This window comes from Dermacentor andersoni, chromosome 10, assembly GCF_023375885.2.
Source record: "Dermacentor andersoni chromosome 10, qqDerAnde1_hic_scaffold, whole genome shotgun sequence".
In the NCBI taxonomy this organism is placed as follows: Eukaryota; Metazoa; Arthropoda; class Arachnida; order Ixodida; family Ixodidae; genus Dermacentor; species Dermacentor andersoni.
This window is the reverse complement of record NC_092823.1, coordinates 115,232,182-115,247,719: the sequence shown is the minus strand read 5'-3', so window position 1 is coordinate 115,247,719 and position 15,538 is coordinate 115,232,182. Positions and strand designations below refer to the sequence as shown.

The 15,538-nt window shown below is 44.5% G+C and overlaps 1 protein-coding gene across 2 annotated transcripts; it reads left to right on the top strand.

Moving 5' to 3' along the window:
- Positions 1-6,339: 6,339 nt before the first annotated feature.
- On the top strand, positions 6,340-15,073 carry LOC126544782 (uncharacterized). 2 transcript variants are annotated; one of them, XM_050192255.3, is made up of 4 exons: positions 6,340-6,661; positions 8,717-8,894; positions 11,380-11,521; positions 14,657-15,073. In XM_050192255.3, the coding sequence occupies exons 1-4, from the start codon at positions 6,574-6,576 to the stop codon at positions 14,801-14,803; spliced, it is 555 nt and encodes a 184-aa protein (XP_050048212.2). In that variant the 5' UTR covers positions 6,340-6,573; the 3' UTR covers positions 14,804-15,073. The 2 variants fall into 2 exon arrangements, with proteins under 2 accessions (XP_050048212.2, XP_054933813.1); XM_055077838.2 differs by lacking the exon at positions 14,657-15,073 and adding an exon at positions 11,678-13,739.
- The last annotated feature ends 465 nt before the right edge of the window (positions 15,074-15,538 follow it).

Genomic DNA, 15,538 nt, shown 5'->3' with positions numbered 1-15,538 from the left:
TTGCTTGACAGAAGTCTAAGGTGTCCCTGATTCTGTTTGCGATTACCTTAGTAAATAGTTTGTAGGCAACGGACAGTAAGCTGATCGGTCTATAATTTTTCAAGTCCTTGGCGTCCCCTTTCTTATGGTTTAGGATTATGTTAGCGTTCTTCCAAGATTCCGGTACGCTCGAGGTCATGAGGCATTGCGTATACAGGGTGGCCAGTTTCTCTAGAACAATCTGCCCACCATGCTTCAACAAATCTGCTGTTACCTGATCCTCCCCAGCTCCCTTCCCCCTTTGCATATCTCCCAAGGCTTTCTTTACTTCTTCCGGCGTTACCTGTGGGATTTCGAATTCCTCTAGACTATTTTCTCTTCTATTATCGTCGTGGGTGCCACTGGTACTCTATAAATTCCTATAGGTATCCCTATAGGTATAGGTATCGGTGACCAATGACGTCAGCGATACCATATACGGAAACAAAGCGCTGCGCGAGCGGAGGTCTTTCTGCTGCAGCTGCTGTGAATCGCGTCTACGCGTAAACCACGCGCTGCCTCTAGCGATCTCCCGATTAACGAGGCAGTCGCGCCACACTCACTGTTTGCAACGTGCGGCGTCAGACCAATTGTGCGCGCCAGCCAATATACAGGTATTGCGAAATGAAAACATGTACAGAGCTACGCTCAATTTTCGCATTAGGAAGTGTAATAATCGTGGGCGAATGTCCTTGCTGACTATTCCTCGCTCTTTTTCTTGCAGTCCGTGCCCACGACCCTTACGGCCCAGTTTGAAGTCACCAATGGTGGAGTAACTGTGGGGTGCCAATCCTTCAAAATCGTTGTACGTAAACATTGAATCCCAAGCTGCTCATGGGAAATACGGACAGGATGAATCTCCGCGCGTGAAAAGCACACAGAAATAAAGATGTGCATCAGGCATCAGAAGAAGTGCGGAATGAAGAAATAACGACTGCTGCACTTTGGGTGTCGTAGCGGAAACCAATGTGTTGGGCCTATCCAGTGAGCAGGAGAAGATGCAATAGGGCAAGCTAACCCGATCACCATTGCTATGTCGGCGTCTTCACTGTCGCTATCCACGTAGAATGCCCACAAGCAAAATCACAGAAATGTCGGGAAAGCTCTCCGTTCATCACCTAACGTGTAGCGCCGAATGCACACTAAGTCAAACGATGGCTCCAAAAGTTATTAGAAGAGTTACTATTACACTACGTAGCCGAAGGAGACAGGACGAGCGGACGTTATGTCTATTTCGTCTGTGTATGTTATAGTTGGCGCCCCTCTTCTACTAGTCATGTTTCACCGATTAGTCCGACAAGAAATACTCCTGTGATTTCAAAAGTCGCTTGTCCGCAAAAGATCCATACCAGTCACGTGATTTGCGAAAGACGTCTGCATAGTGTGCGATTAAGTTATAGGAAAAATGCGGTTCGCAACGTTGCTAAATCTCGATACCTCAGTGCAGTAGAGCAAAAGTTATTTATTGGTCAAAACTATAAGGGACATGTCATTGTTCACTTTGTCACAGGGGTGTTTATGGAAGGCCGATCCTGAGGCACGACCCAGATGTTCATCCGGTTTCGCGTTTTCCTCGGCAGTATTTGTACAGCTCACTGTCGTTCATACAAAGTAGGATAAGGCAATAAGCGATGGTGTTACGCTGAACTGGGAAGTCTAAATTTTCTTGCAAAAGACATGCATATCCAACGCACATGTTGAAATGTGTTCGAAGCGAATCTATGCTAAAGCGGTTAATGAAATAATTTAGAACTAACAACGGTGCGCGCAATTTCTTTGACGTGAAATCTCGTGCAATGTTTATCTTTATCCACCACAAAGATCGCTACTTTACTGTCATTTAATTTTGATGTTTATGCGTTACGTCGCTCACAAGTTATGCCAAATACAAACGCCAAATCAACGAGATGCACAGCACACGCCTCTACAAACCACCAACGTTTACGCAGCGATGTCGCAAGAACGAAGGTGATGTATGATGCTTGTCGCGGGAACAATGAATACGACATGTGTATGCACAGAAAAAGTACGACATGCGTAAAACAAAACTTAGAAATACTGTACCTCTTATGTCACAGTGGGACATAGAGATTCAAGAGGATTGGCCAAGAAGGCGTGCAACCCCAGTTGCACACACTGTGTGGCAAACCAAAGGAAATAAAATAAATGAAAGAGTCGGTTAAACATGATTCTCCATTACATCAACGGATTGGTGTGCCAGTAAGCCAGCATCATAAATTGAGGCTTCATGTAAGAATGTACCTTTTGTGACCGAGAGCAAAGATACCTGATCAGCCTGCAAGGGTTATATCAGCCCGTTCGCTGGTACTGTAATTCGGTGCACATATAACTTTTAAATATATATCCGCAAATATCTCCGCTGAGATATCGACTGAACCAACAGCACCCAGTGCCCAACAACCAGGCGGCCACGTCAAACCAAGGAAAGTAGGCAAAGTAAGCTTCGCTTTCAAAAGCGCGGGAGGGAGATTAGGGTTCAATTCGAAAACTAGGAGACGAAAGCTTCGGGAGGAGGGGAGCGGTCTGGGACTCAATTTTTTCGCAAAAAGTAGGAGCGTGAAAAACGCAAATCTTTTGCGTTTCAGTGTTCCACACCTCCATTTATTTTAACCTCTTAATTTATCGTTGGTTTTTAGACTGTTCAAAGACTATATCTTCCTACTTCACTGGAGAAAAACATTAATTGACAACACCTGTATAAAGCTGAATATTGTTCTCTGCTTTTGCCACCCCTTCCTTTCTGTTCCATTGCACAATAGTCCCTCTCCTTTTAAAGCATTAAGGGTGCCTTCACCCAGCGCTACAATGCCGCTTATTCTCTTGTCCCTATTGAGGGTAGGGAAGAAGCAATATTCTACGAAGTAGCCCGGTCGTAGACGCTTTTTCTCCCGAAGTAAAATTTGGAGGACGCTTAAGCTTCGCCTTTAAGAGTTAAACGCGATAGAGAGAGAGACAGAGAGAAAGAGAGAGAGAGAGAGAGAAAATTTATTTCTAATGAGGTGAGGAGACTTCCTCGTGGGGTGGAGCCCTTACTTCAGGGACCCATTAGCTGGCGCCACTCCGCGTGCCCGCCGGATCAGCCGTCGCTCCTCTTGCGGGTCTAAGCTGGTCAGTGCAGTCTCCCAGGACGAAGGCATAGGCGAAGAAATGGGGGAGTAACCCTGAGGATGTGGGTATTCCCAAGTGCAATCGTATACTGAGGGCTTTGCTCCACAGTAGGGGCAGTATGAGGGCAGTGTAAGGGATATTGTGTGGGGTGCAAGAGGTGAAAGTAAAAGAGACAGGGAAATGAATTAGTTTGAAAATGTCGCCAAGCGACAGCATCTCCTCGGTTAAGGAAATTATGTGGGGGAGGGAAGCGTCTCCTGCTACTTCCGTAATGTTGTAGAATTTCAGTATGGTTCAGCGGTTCTGTCAGTGCACTGTCTAGGTTGGACAGCTCTTCCGATGCCGCCCAGTTAGCGAGCTCTCGGGCTACCGCATTAGCATGTTCATTACCATGGAGAGAGGCGTGTCCAGGTGTCCATACGATACCCACCCTGCGTAATGCTGCGGGGGGTAATGATGCAAGGATGCGGTGTGTGTAGGGTGTCACCATCCCTTGTGGCAGAGTCCTGCAGACGGTTTGTGAATCAATTGCCACTGTGATGGGTCCATCCGGATCTGGTATGGTTGAAGCAAGTACGATGGTTAGGGTGATAGCAGTCTCTTCCGCCGTGCCATCGACCACAGTGTTGAGCGTGGCCGATGCCCTCAGAATGTCTCTGCTATCTAGTACGACCAGACATAGGGCCCGTCTCTGTGGGTACCGGGCCACGTCGGTGTATAGGACCGGTGTGGTCGATGTGTCATCGCTAAAAAGTTGAGCCAAGGCTTGTGCTCTTGCCTTCCTTCGGCCTTTATGATGGTCAGGGTGCATATTACGGGGAATCGAGGCCACGTGAATTTCATTGCGAATGCTAGGCGGAGAAGGAGAAGTGTGCGGTCTTCCTATAGTGTTTTTTTTGCTGCTTGGTGTCCCAACCGGGATAGAATGAGGCATCCCTGCATTGATCGTTGGAGAGATTGCAATTGGCTGTTAAGATGACCTTCGACTAGTTCGAGCATGGTGTTGTGCACCCCGAGTCGTAGTAGGAGCTGCGTGGACGCATGTTGGGGTAGTCGCAGCGCTGCCTTTAGTGCCGTATGGAGCAGGGTGTCCATGTGGTGCGTCTCGGTCGGAGTCAGGTTGTGATAGGGCAGGTGGTAGGCTCATCTGCTAACTATGAGGGCTTGCACAATACGGAATACATCCTTTTCTTAGAGTTCTTGTCGGCGGTTTGTAATGCACTTTATTATGTGCGTTACTTGGGTGGTTTGTTGGCGGAGTATGTGTAGGGTATGTGATACATTCAAAGATCCCTTAGTGCTTTTCACGCTTCCCGACAGCTATATATGTAACCGTAATGTTGACCGGGAAACGCTGGCGGTGAACGCTATGCACGAAGGGCGAGCTTTGCGGCCTTTTATTTGTGATGGTGTGCTAGGAACCGAGGGGGCCGCGTTACTCCTAGTAACACAGACCTCACACGGCAGCTGGAACAACGCGAACACGTTAAACGGGGCTTGTGTTTGAGCTTCCGCCTAACAGAATTATGTTTTATCGTATGTTCAAATTGCAATCAGACACTCTCATGTCTGTAGGTCCTGTGTAAATCATACTTTACAATTTTTCTACGTATTTTACCTTGAGAAATTCCATCAGTTCAGTAATTTCCTTGGGCCACATGAAGGGCCTGAGTATGCGCGGTTCGAAATTCTTTTTTGTTTTTGCCGAGGCGATGTCCGATGCTTGGCGCGGGACACCGCACGCCGACGCCGAATTTTCTGCGACACGGAGGCCTTAACGCTTTGGCGTTAAAACAACCTTGTTGAAACGTTGGCTCCAGCATGGTGCATCCGTTGTTCGACCGCTGTTGATCTCTTCAAATCTCAAGCATAGCGCGAAGCTCTGCTTTGTTTGGACATATCGGAGAAGAGGGATACGAAGAAATCACACAGAGATGAAAACACGTGTATTGACGTTAATACTCATATAGCTGCTATAGTTCCACGACCCTAGTGTTAAAAGACCTAAAAGCCACAAGTCCAACGAGGCATTGTCTCACTTCCCCATACTGTGCCGAACAGCCGGCCTAAATAGCTAGTTGTCGTCAGGCCACTGCAACCAGGTAACGATGGCCTTTTTGATTTCCTAGGAGTGAAACCAGTAGAAGACTCTCGCAAGTCATTGCTCTTTTTCTCCTGCAGAATGCGTATGATTTCATTACAAGGACTACTGCAAGTTTCGCAAAGCATTTTGGTATACCCGAACTTAGGTTATATAGTATTACATCGAAGACTTGTTTAACACAAGCAGATTCAAACGGAAAGTAACCAGTCACTTGAACAGAGCTAGCCATTTATGTAGAATTGAACATCAATGCAACATCGCTTGCTTTGTTTTTATTTTTGTAATAATTGGCATGTGATTGTTATGAAACGGCAGGCCAACATTTTAACATTTTCACTATCGCTATAAGGAGTTTCTGACGTATTATTTTAGCTGCAGGCATTGAGTGCGATCATTAACGCGATCGCCACAGGGAATTCGCGCAATAACCTCTTCTTATCCTCGTGGACAACTTCCTGTGGCTATGAAGGGAAAGCTACGGAGGCAAAGCACGCACAAGTGAGAGCGCTTCTGAAATGAGTCCCGCGTTTTAATCCACGTTAGGTTAGGCCGAGAAAAAGACACCATAGACACCTTATTAGCAAGAGGTAAGTAAGACAGAACATACCAATGAGTGTAAAAGTTTGTTTATTTTGCGGCTTTCCCCTTTCGCGTAGGGGCAGACGCGAAAGCTTCGCACGTGGCAGCGTCGACTCAGCGTCTGTTCCGAGCAACCAAAAGCACTGCCAACGCTGCCGTACTACTTGGAGCGGTAACACATGTGCAGCAGCCGTGCGCCCGTATCTTTGCTTTCATAGCTACAGAAAGTTGTCCGCGAGTATAGCAACCACTGCTCTTGCTCGGAAGTACGAGCGGAAAGAGTTCCGAGACAATGGGAAAGAGCTATTTTGACGTGCATCCCATTCATCGTCGCACGAAGCGTTTGCAGGCATTGTTTTTGTTTCCCAGTTATAAACATGGGCAGCTTTCAGTGCCATCTGTATGACTGTTTGCCGGCCACGTAGAACAATGGGCTTAGAGAGGTTTGCCGCGAACAATGGTGAAAACGTCGCGTTGGCGACAAGCCACAATTACAACGACCTATCTGTTTCTTCTCTTCTTGAAATGCAGCTCTCTTAAGTCACACTTTTCTTCAAGAACCTCTGGTAAAGGTAGCAGCAATATTTTTTTTTCTTAAGACATTGCTCTAAGGAAGACACTGAGATGGGACATAAATGTAACCTTAGTTGCCTGTAGCCTGAGACACGGAAAATCCAGTTGAATAACCTCTTCTTTGGCCGACATAGACCAGTGCACTTGTCCCGGAAATCAGGATATGAAATATGCTTGCTCCTTTGACTCTTATCTGCCTGATACGCACTTCACTGGTGAGTGCATGGATACAGACGCCCAAGATTGAAGACTGTTCAGGCAAGTACATCTTCCTCTGTTGACCTTCACCATGCAACAATGAGTTACCAGTGCCTGACTGTTGTGGATTCGATGCTCGCGTCAGTCAGGACGAACGTGATTCTTGGTACATCTCACCATTCACATAAATGGTCACGGAAGGTGCGGTGGGGACACATTTAGTTTTTTTTTTTTGCAATTTCATATATTTATTACAGATCGCTCTGCTGGACCCGGAGCATTGAAACTCTAGTAAATGATCGTGCACTCAACGAACACTAACTTCAAACACGGTGATAAACATATGGCCAAATAAGAATGAATGATATCCGCAAACATATCAAATAATTGCTACACTCTCAAGTAGCGTGCTACATGTCCCTTCAACCGAGAGAAAAAGATCGCAATATATTGTTGTGGCTTTGTTCGAAGAAAAGAAGAGAAAGTGAAAGAATCGAGGAACGGCAGGATTGTTAACCAGACGGATGCCCGGTTGGCTACCCTGCACACAGGAAAGGGGTTGAATGACAGATGGAGGTTTAAAATGATGAGTAGCAGGTGATCAAATTAAGCCACTGGTTCGGCAAAAAATCTTGTCTTCGTCACGGTAAGAGCGGCCTCCCTTGACAGGATTCTTTTCTGTCCTTACACAATGAATAGGAGCCTAAGCCAGTATGAAAGTGTGGGCTGAAAGGTCGGTAGCATTGGGACTTTTGCCTTTAGAGAAAATTCGCATCATTAAAGTCTGTATGAGTGTGATGGCAACATATGAATGTATGAGTGTGATGGCAACGCAACAGCACTTGATGCCGGATAATGCTGACCCCGCTATAGTGCAAACGTTGAGTTATATTCGTCGGCTAGTCTATGCAGATTACATTGAGTGTGGTTACTGAGCATTCGGCACAATTTTTCGTCATTCCTCTGGCGACAGGTCCTGTGGGATTAAAATGCTCAAAAGGCCGTTTTTTAAAATGTCCTTCGACACAGTGGGCTCTGGAGGTGCTGGGTTGTTGATCCCGGAAGTTGTCATCATCCATTTCTCTCATCGCACTTGCTGCGAAGCGATCAATCTGCTTGCACAGCCGCTTTTCCCAACCTGTAGAGCTATTTCGTGTTGAAACTTTCGAGTACCGTCGAATTAACCGCGAAGATGTGTCGAGCGTTTCCCATTGAACAGAAGATTAAGCGAATGAATGCATGCATGGATGTATGAATGATGAATGAATGCACCAATAAAATAATGTATGAATGATATATGATCGAATGACGGAATCCAGGAAATAATGAAGGAACAATGTACCGAAGAATGAAACCTTCGTTGCTTCTGAAAGGGGCCTGAAAGCAATGCAAGCGAGATAGCTTGTACGATTCCATGGCTACAGGACGATGAGCAATACGTGAACAAGGTGAATGCAGGAGCCAACGTTTCGACAAGTGGACTTGTCTTCTTCAAGGCAAGTCCACTTTTCGAAACGTTGGCTCCTGCAGTCACCTTGTTCACGTTTTGCTCATCGTCTTGAATTTCCATCTCCCGCATTCCCCGTTCTTTCCATGGCTACAGGTAGCACGAGCATGACAAGGACAGAGGAGCCAACGACCACGAGCGCTCACTTTAACAGATCTTTACGTTCGATTAATTTCAATGCCGATTCAGTGTAAGTGCTAGTGTTCTCAGAGGAAGTGCTTGTTACTTTATAGTGAGTACAACTTAGGGCTCGTGGTTGAGTGCTTCTCTGTGTTTCATGCTCGCGCTGAGTGTAACCACAAAATGTGCAACCAGGCTCAGGGAGACGCAGTCCAGATGGTGACAGCTTTGCTTGTGTAAAGCTGGTGAACTTCTCCAAGAACTTATGGGTGTAGTCTACCACATAGCTTTAGTGGTGGAGCGTCTTTGCGAGGATTACCCCGTCAGGTATCAAGAGAATGGAACACCAGAAATAGGGTTGGTGGCATAAAAAGCGGGGACATACTGCTTTGAAGCAGCGCTGTTGGTTGCGGGAATATTATTCATGCCATCTAAACTTGTGTTTATTTTGGTAGCACTTTAGTTTGCTTATTCTTTGTCTTCTTCAGATCTCCAAGTTTTTCGCCTGAGCAACGTCACCATCAAGGACGCAACAATTTCAAAAACCATGACCGTAAGGTTCACGATTACACTGAACGAAACACTCGGAGATAACCCGAAACTGAAGCTTGTCTTGCGCAAGAAGAACGGGATGAAAATTCCCTGCTTCCTTGGTTACGGGAGTTGGTACGGTTCTCTTAGCAGTATACAGTTCTATTTGGAGAAGCTTAATGCAGAGAAAAACGCGTATTAACTTATCGCACGCGACGCCTGAAAAAGCATTAACAAGTTCAGAGAAATACTTTCAGTCATTACGTGGTTTTCTCAAGGGTCTGATTCACATACCTGTGTGATTTTTTAAAGCATGTTCAAGGGATAGCATCAACTTTGTTCATTTACACGTACTGAAGTGAATTTAGCGAAACAAAACATTTTTGATTGCCGAGTTAAAATATCTACGAATTTAAACTGACATTTAGAAGTTATTCATGGTTTTAGACAATTTAGTAAGAATCAAATGTAACTTCGATGAAATGATTTACTTGTTATCGAAAGTTTCTGTCAAGCAAAGCAAACTTTAGCTAAACTTTAACGGTGTTTCCTTAAAGTGTGCAATACTTTGGTTTTGGAGTCAGTATATCAGGATATATCAATAGGGAATGCGATCCCTTAGAACAGCTCTAGGATCACTCTCGCGAGCTGCTGCAACAATGCCTCCTTGGTTGGCGTGGGTGTATACTTCGATATTATGTTTCCGGCACTAGTCTATGCATTGGCTGGTGTCGCGACAGTTCAACTAGTGCGCTGCTCGTATGCAATACTCTCTCACACACACACGTGGGCACGGCAGTAGAAGCAGAAATCGATCATCACTGCGTATTGTACTATTGTAACTAGCCTGTGCAGGAAGGTCGAAACGCATAGCCAGTGATGCCCGCCCAGCTCTATGTCGGTCTCGTTTCGAGCAAGCTTGTTGATTCTTACGCGAGAGCTTATAAAACTCATTTGTCATCGCGAAGTTGGTATATGGCTACAATATGTGCGAAATAACATCGAACGTCTCCCATGTATGTATGTATGTATGTATGTATGTATGTATGTATGTATGTATGTATGTATGTATGTATGTATGTATGTATGTATGTATGTATGTATGTATGTATGTATGTATGTATGTATGTATGTATGTATGTATGTATGTATGTATGTATGTACGTACTTTCTTGTTACGTCCGTGTTGTTCACAGTTGATTTAAATATCTAGCTGTCCGCATATTTGTATTTATTTTTGCCCTCTGTATTTATTAAAATTTTTCTTGTTTCGCTGGCATACAGCTGCTCCTCTCAGCATTTAACTTTGATGGGAGGCCCCGACGTAGTCATTGACTATCGGACCTCCTCTTGTATGTCATATGCATCAGAAATTTTTTGCTATTTCGTAAAGGAATAAATTGAAACTGCAAGTGAACTTCTATGGTTTATGGAATACCGCAAGCGAAGATAATTGTTTAAATTATTCAAATATAATTGAGCAATACGGGAATTCAGATATACCTGAATCTGTAATTCAATCCAGTGGGAGAGGATAACAGGGAGCCGCACATACCCAGGGGCTCATAACCAGTGAACCAAGTTTGTGTAAAAGCTGTTCACTGAAGAGCTGCACATATCCAGAGCGGCCTATACCCACTTCAACATACCCAGAGGCCCAAATCGATATCAAATAGGTTAGCTGAAGCACAGCACATACCTAGTTTCACGTATTAAGTGGCCTCGGTTGGGGTTAAATAGGTTCATTGAAGAGCGGAACAAAGCCACTTACACATGCCCGGGGGCCCAAATTGACATCAATGACGTTAATTGAAGTGTGCCACATACTTAGTATCACATACCCAGCGACTCAAGCTGGGTTGAAAGGGGTTCGTTGAAGAGAGCCACATAAGCACTGGCACATACCAAGTAACATAATTTAGCCTGAACTCACCGACTTCATTGAAGTCCGCCACATAGGCAGTGGAACACGCTCAGTTATGCAAGTTAGCCTCAGAGAGATTCATGGAAGAATGGTACATACCTGGTTACACATAACCAGTGACCCAAGTTGTGGTCAGGTTCACTAATGAGCAGAACAGGCCAAGTGGCCTACCCTGTGCTCCACCATGGCATTACAGAGACGCAATGAACAGCGGCACAGGCGTTCTTTGGTAAATGTCCCAGTGCCATATGTCCAGTTACACAAGTTGGTCCAATGATTGGTTTCGCACCATGTTCCATCAGCGCCGCAGCCTGATGCCCTACCCATTAGACGGACCATTCCCAGTGACCGAAGTTGGCGGGAAAATGATTACAGACATAGAAAGATCGACCGATCGATAGATAGATAGGGTAGATAAATGATAGATAAATATGTATGCTATCGTTAGATAGATAGTTCTCGGAAAGAGCGTCAAGTAACCTAAGAATGCTAATCACCCATTGGTTGTCATGGTTTCTGAAGATTTTCAGGGCCACATTTCCCGCCAGTAATCTTGAGATGAAACTCTGCGGACGCCAGTACTTTGGAAAGCACTCACGAGCAGTATTGACGTGTTCCTGTTTACACCTTTGGTGGTGCCGTTATTATACCTGATTAATAGCTTCGGCTGAGCCGCGCCTTTCTATTACTTTTCAGCACCTATAAACTTTGTGATGGAACCACTGAACAAGAAAGAGCCTTAACACAGATGTGGGAGAACCACTGCCCAGTGCCCGTCTTCGAAGAGACCCCGTCAATAGATGCCAAGGTGATTCCATCAATACAGCTGGTTACTGGCGTAAGTACAGAACAAATGCATTGTATCCATCGGAAAATAAGCCTGTGCATATTTGTTTTCTCAGAATGTAGTGTGCTCTTCGGCTTAATGTGTAAGCTTGCAATAGGTGCCTCACGAAACCGGTCAGAAATTTGGTATTTATACTTCCTGTTATAGATGCCACTTTTATTGCGTTGAAGGAAGGAGTGATAGTCCATCATTGTAGGTATTTCGGCTTGTTAGAGTAACGTTTTGTAGTTTTTTTCCTGTAGCGCAAATAGCACAAGGACGTAGAAAAGAAACAGAGGCACACACAGGCCCTAACTTCCAACAACAATTTATTTCCGGAAGGAACGCCACTTTTATACCCTCGCGTTTTCTTTTTCTTTTTCTTTTTTTCACAAGCACGTGTCTACTGACAAGGTAACACAGCACATGATAGTATAATGCACTTGCACACTTGGCAAAAACTATTATGTTTGACACATGCACAGGCATTTCAACTCCTTCTGTGATAGTGGTGCTATGCTTTCAAAAATGTTTTAAAAAATGTGAAGGTGCTACACGCATAATCTGTGAATTTCTTAGCCCACTTAATCTGGCCTTCGAAGTGGCACTTGATAAGAGTAGTCGCTTCCTCTATCCAAATATTGGGTTGTCTGACGATCACATCTGCTCGTGTTACCAGCCTAGAGTTATAAGCCTCTTTATCCTACAGTTCTGCTCACTCCAAGCTTATTAAAAGGGACATAGCGAGATTCTGTTTGAGCAATGAACTAAAGAAGGCGTGCCTTCGTTTAATGGCTTCCAGTTTTCAAGAACAGTTAGTGCGTTTGAGTGAGGCTGGGTTTCCAAGAAATTTGGTTGTGTCGATTGTTCAAACACCGCTGGGGCGACACAGTCAATGAAGGCTGGTTTCTCGGCGTCAGCTAGCGCATAGTCGGTTAAAAAGAAAAATTTTGCAGTAATTTCATACGACCACCGCCTATCGCATAACTTGGAGAAGACAGGACTACATCGAAAGGTTGTAAAACAAGCTTATAAGCGTGTGCGGAAAAAGAAAACTTTGTAGTACAATAAAGGAGGCGTGCGAAAAGCAGCCGAGAAAGAGACAGAGAGATAGCAAAGAGAGGAGATGCAGGCAGCTCAACCAGAAGAGCGTCCGGTTTGCTACCCGACACTGCGGGTAAGGGAAAGGGGGAACAGAAAGAAGGAAGCGACCACTCCATCTGCAGTGAAGCGCGCTGACACAAAAGTGGAGTTCCACAGCTAGTTTTCGGCGTTGACGACATCTGGGAGGACCAAAGGCCCAGTGGTCGTTACGCGGATAGGGGATGCGGGGGAGCCATGGGGCTTACTCGAGACTTGCCAGCAGTGGTTGAAGAGCATCCACCACTTGCGCTGCACTTCGTATTGACGGAGTGTGTAATTTGCTAAAGAGAGTACGTTAAATGTAGGACATGTGATATTTAAAGAATTCCGTTGCCCTGTGTAGTTATATCTGACAAATGGGCAGATGAAATAAATTTAGGCTTAGGCAACACTCTATTGAAGTTAGCAAGCCTTTGCCGGCTGGCTTTCTCGCGATTCATTGTCACAAGAGCGGATGCGTTCCCCGCTTTGAAGATACTATTATTATAGGGAGAAGCAAATGCGAATTAACTCGTCTTATCAATGAAATCGCTCGCATTGAAGAGTTTGGTGATGCTTGTGTTAGGAAATCCTCCCTCTCACTATCAAAGAAGGAGTTGGGGTGTCTGCGCATGCGTTAAATAGAATAGTTTTTGCGTAGTGTGGAAGTGTGTTATACTATCATGTGCTCTGTTACCTTGTCAGTAGACACGTACTCTTGAAAAAGAAATGAAAGAAAGAGCGAGGGTATAAAAGTGGCGTCCGTCCCGGAAATAAATTGTTTTTGCAAGTCAGCGCTTGTTTGTGCCTCGGTTTCTCTTCTACGTCCTTGTGCTATTTGCGCTACGGAAAAAAAACTTCAAAAAGAGCGATATAGTCACCTCGGCTCAATGAAAAGGTATGAGATAAAAGCTGACGGCTGTGAGGTTAAAAATATGAACTATAATTTTTTTATCATTGACGAGGACGAAAAATACTCTGAAGGTAAGTGCAGAAACGGGTAAAAAGTAGGAATGTTAGGGTGTACTTTACGGAAGCTATTCCTGGCAGGTGTCCCGCTTCCATAAAGCTTGTAGTATGGTCTCGAGCGAAGTGTTTTTGCTTTGTGCTTTCAGTTTTGTTGGAATTTCTGTATTACACAAACTACGATTCTATTACGCTTGGAATTTGATTTGCGATTTTGGTTTCATTACTCCGGTAAGTTGTGATTTTAATTATATGAAGTGATAATTCTTAAGTTTTACGATATCTTTACTGATTACTTTACTACTATGATCTGATTTCAGATTGCAGTATCTATAAATAAATATAAAAAAGGCTTACAGTTACAGATAACGTAATTCTAGTCTTTGAGATGGATTATTCAGGAAGGCCGACATCATTTGCAAGAGAAATCGAGACACATATTAAACTAATTAACAAAGTATCATCAATTAGCTTCTTAGTCAGTTATATTACGGCACATGTTACAATTTACGAATGGTAGCCAGTGAGCTTGCAAGGCGTTCGCCGACTTCATTTTAGCCCCAGCTATTTACCAAGCTCATCCCACTACATGAAACATGAGTGAAGCAGTGTAGCTATGCTTGTCAAACAAACTGCAACATAAGCTGACAAGGCATGCCGCTAGCACTGGCACTCTACCAGAAGCAGAGTTGTATGCCTAATAATTAAATTCTGGGGTTTTGCGTGCCAAAAGCGCAATCTAATGACGAAGTGTGCCATAGTGGGAGCTCCATATTAACTTCGACCCCCAGGAGATATTTAATGTGCACCTACATCTTAGTAGACGAGCACTGCCTTAGAAATGGAGCCAATAAGGTACGATGAAGCAATTCGTTCACCAACCTGTCTTCTACTGCATCTTCTACTATTTCCTATTATTAATGCTTCCATGTCCTCCTTTTTGAAGACGGGATGGTTCTGGTGGCACGCTTCCAGCCTGCTCGCCGTCGTGTTTTCGTCTTAATTTGCATATATGTTTTGCAATTAATAATTTGTAATCTCACTTTCTTTTTCTTGCAGCTCGCCCCGACGACGATTACCATTGGGTTTAAGGTGACCAACGGTGGAAGCATTGTTGGGTGCCAGTCTCTTAAAGTAAAGATAAAACGCGGGAAACGGAAGCGCGCCCATGGAGTGATGGAGAATGCCACAGGCTTGGAGGAATAAGAAGCGCTGGCATGCGCTTAGAGCTTAAATCACAAGTAGCAGAAGCTTTACATTTCATGAAAAAAATATTCAGGGCCTGTGTATCATATAAGTTCAGGTTCTTATTACTGCCTGGCAGTGTAATTCACCTTGGAGCCAAAGGTTGAACCGGAGCATTCGGAAATTGCGCGGATCTAATCTGGATAGAGAACAAGCAAATTTACGTGTTTTTTTCAGAGAAACAAGAAGTAACTAGTTTTTATTCTTAGTAATAAAGTTGGTTCGACATAAGTCTTGGTCAAGAATCGTGATTTCGCCTTCCTGATACGGGGGAGATTTGAGGTCGGGTCGCCGATTCTCGGAAATGACCTTAGCGCAACAGTAGCCTCTGATGTGGCTTGGTTCAAGTCCACCAGTTATTCTTCAGGTTAGCAGACTTGCCACGTCAAGAGAGAGAGAGAGAGAGACAAAGAGGAGGAAAGACAGGGAGGTTAGCCAGTGTAAGTACCGGCTGGCCACCCTGTGCTGGGGAAAGGGGTAAAGGGAATGAAAGGAGAAAGTCAAGCATAAGCTGATATGCTGTATGAGACAATGAAATTGTGCGTAAAAAAATTGACTAAGTATTTACTAAGTAAGGCTGTCCTTACAGCTCCGTTTAATGCAAAGGAACGTGTGCATGAATGTTATTTCTTGCGTTGCGCATCGACTCGTTAATTACTGAGAAGGAAGAAGAGTAGGGCGAAAAATAAACAAAGA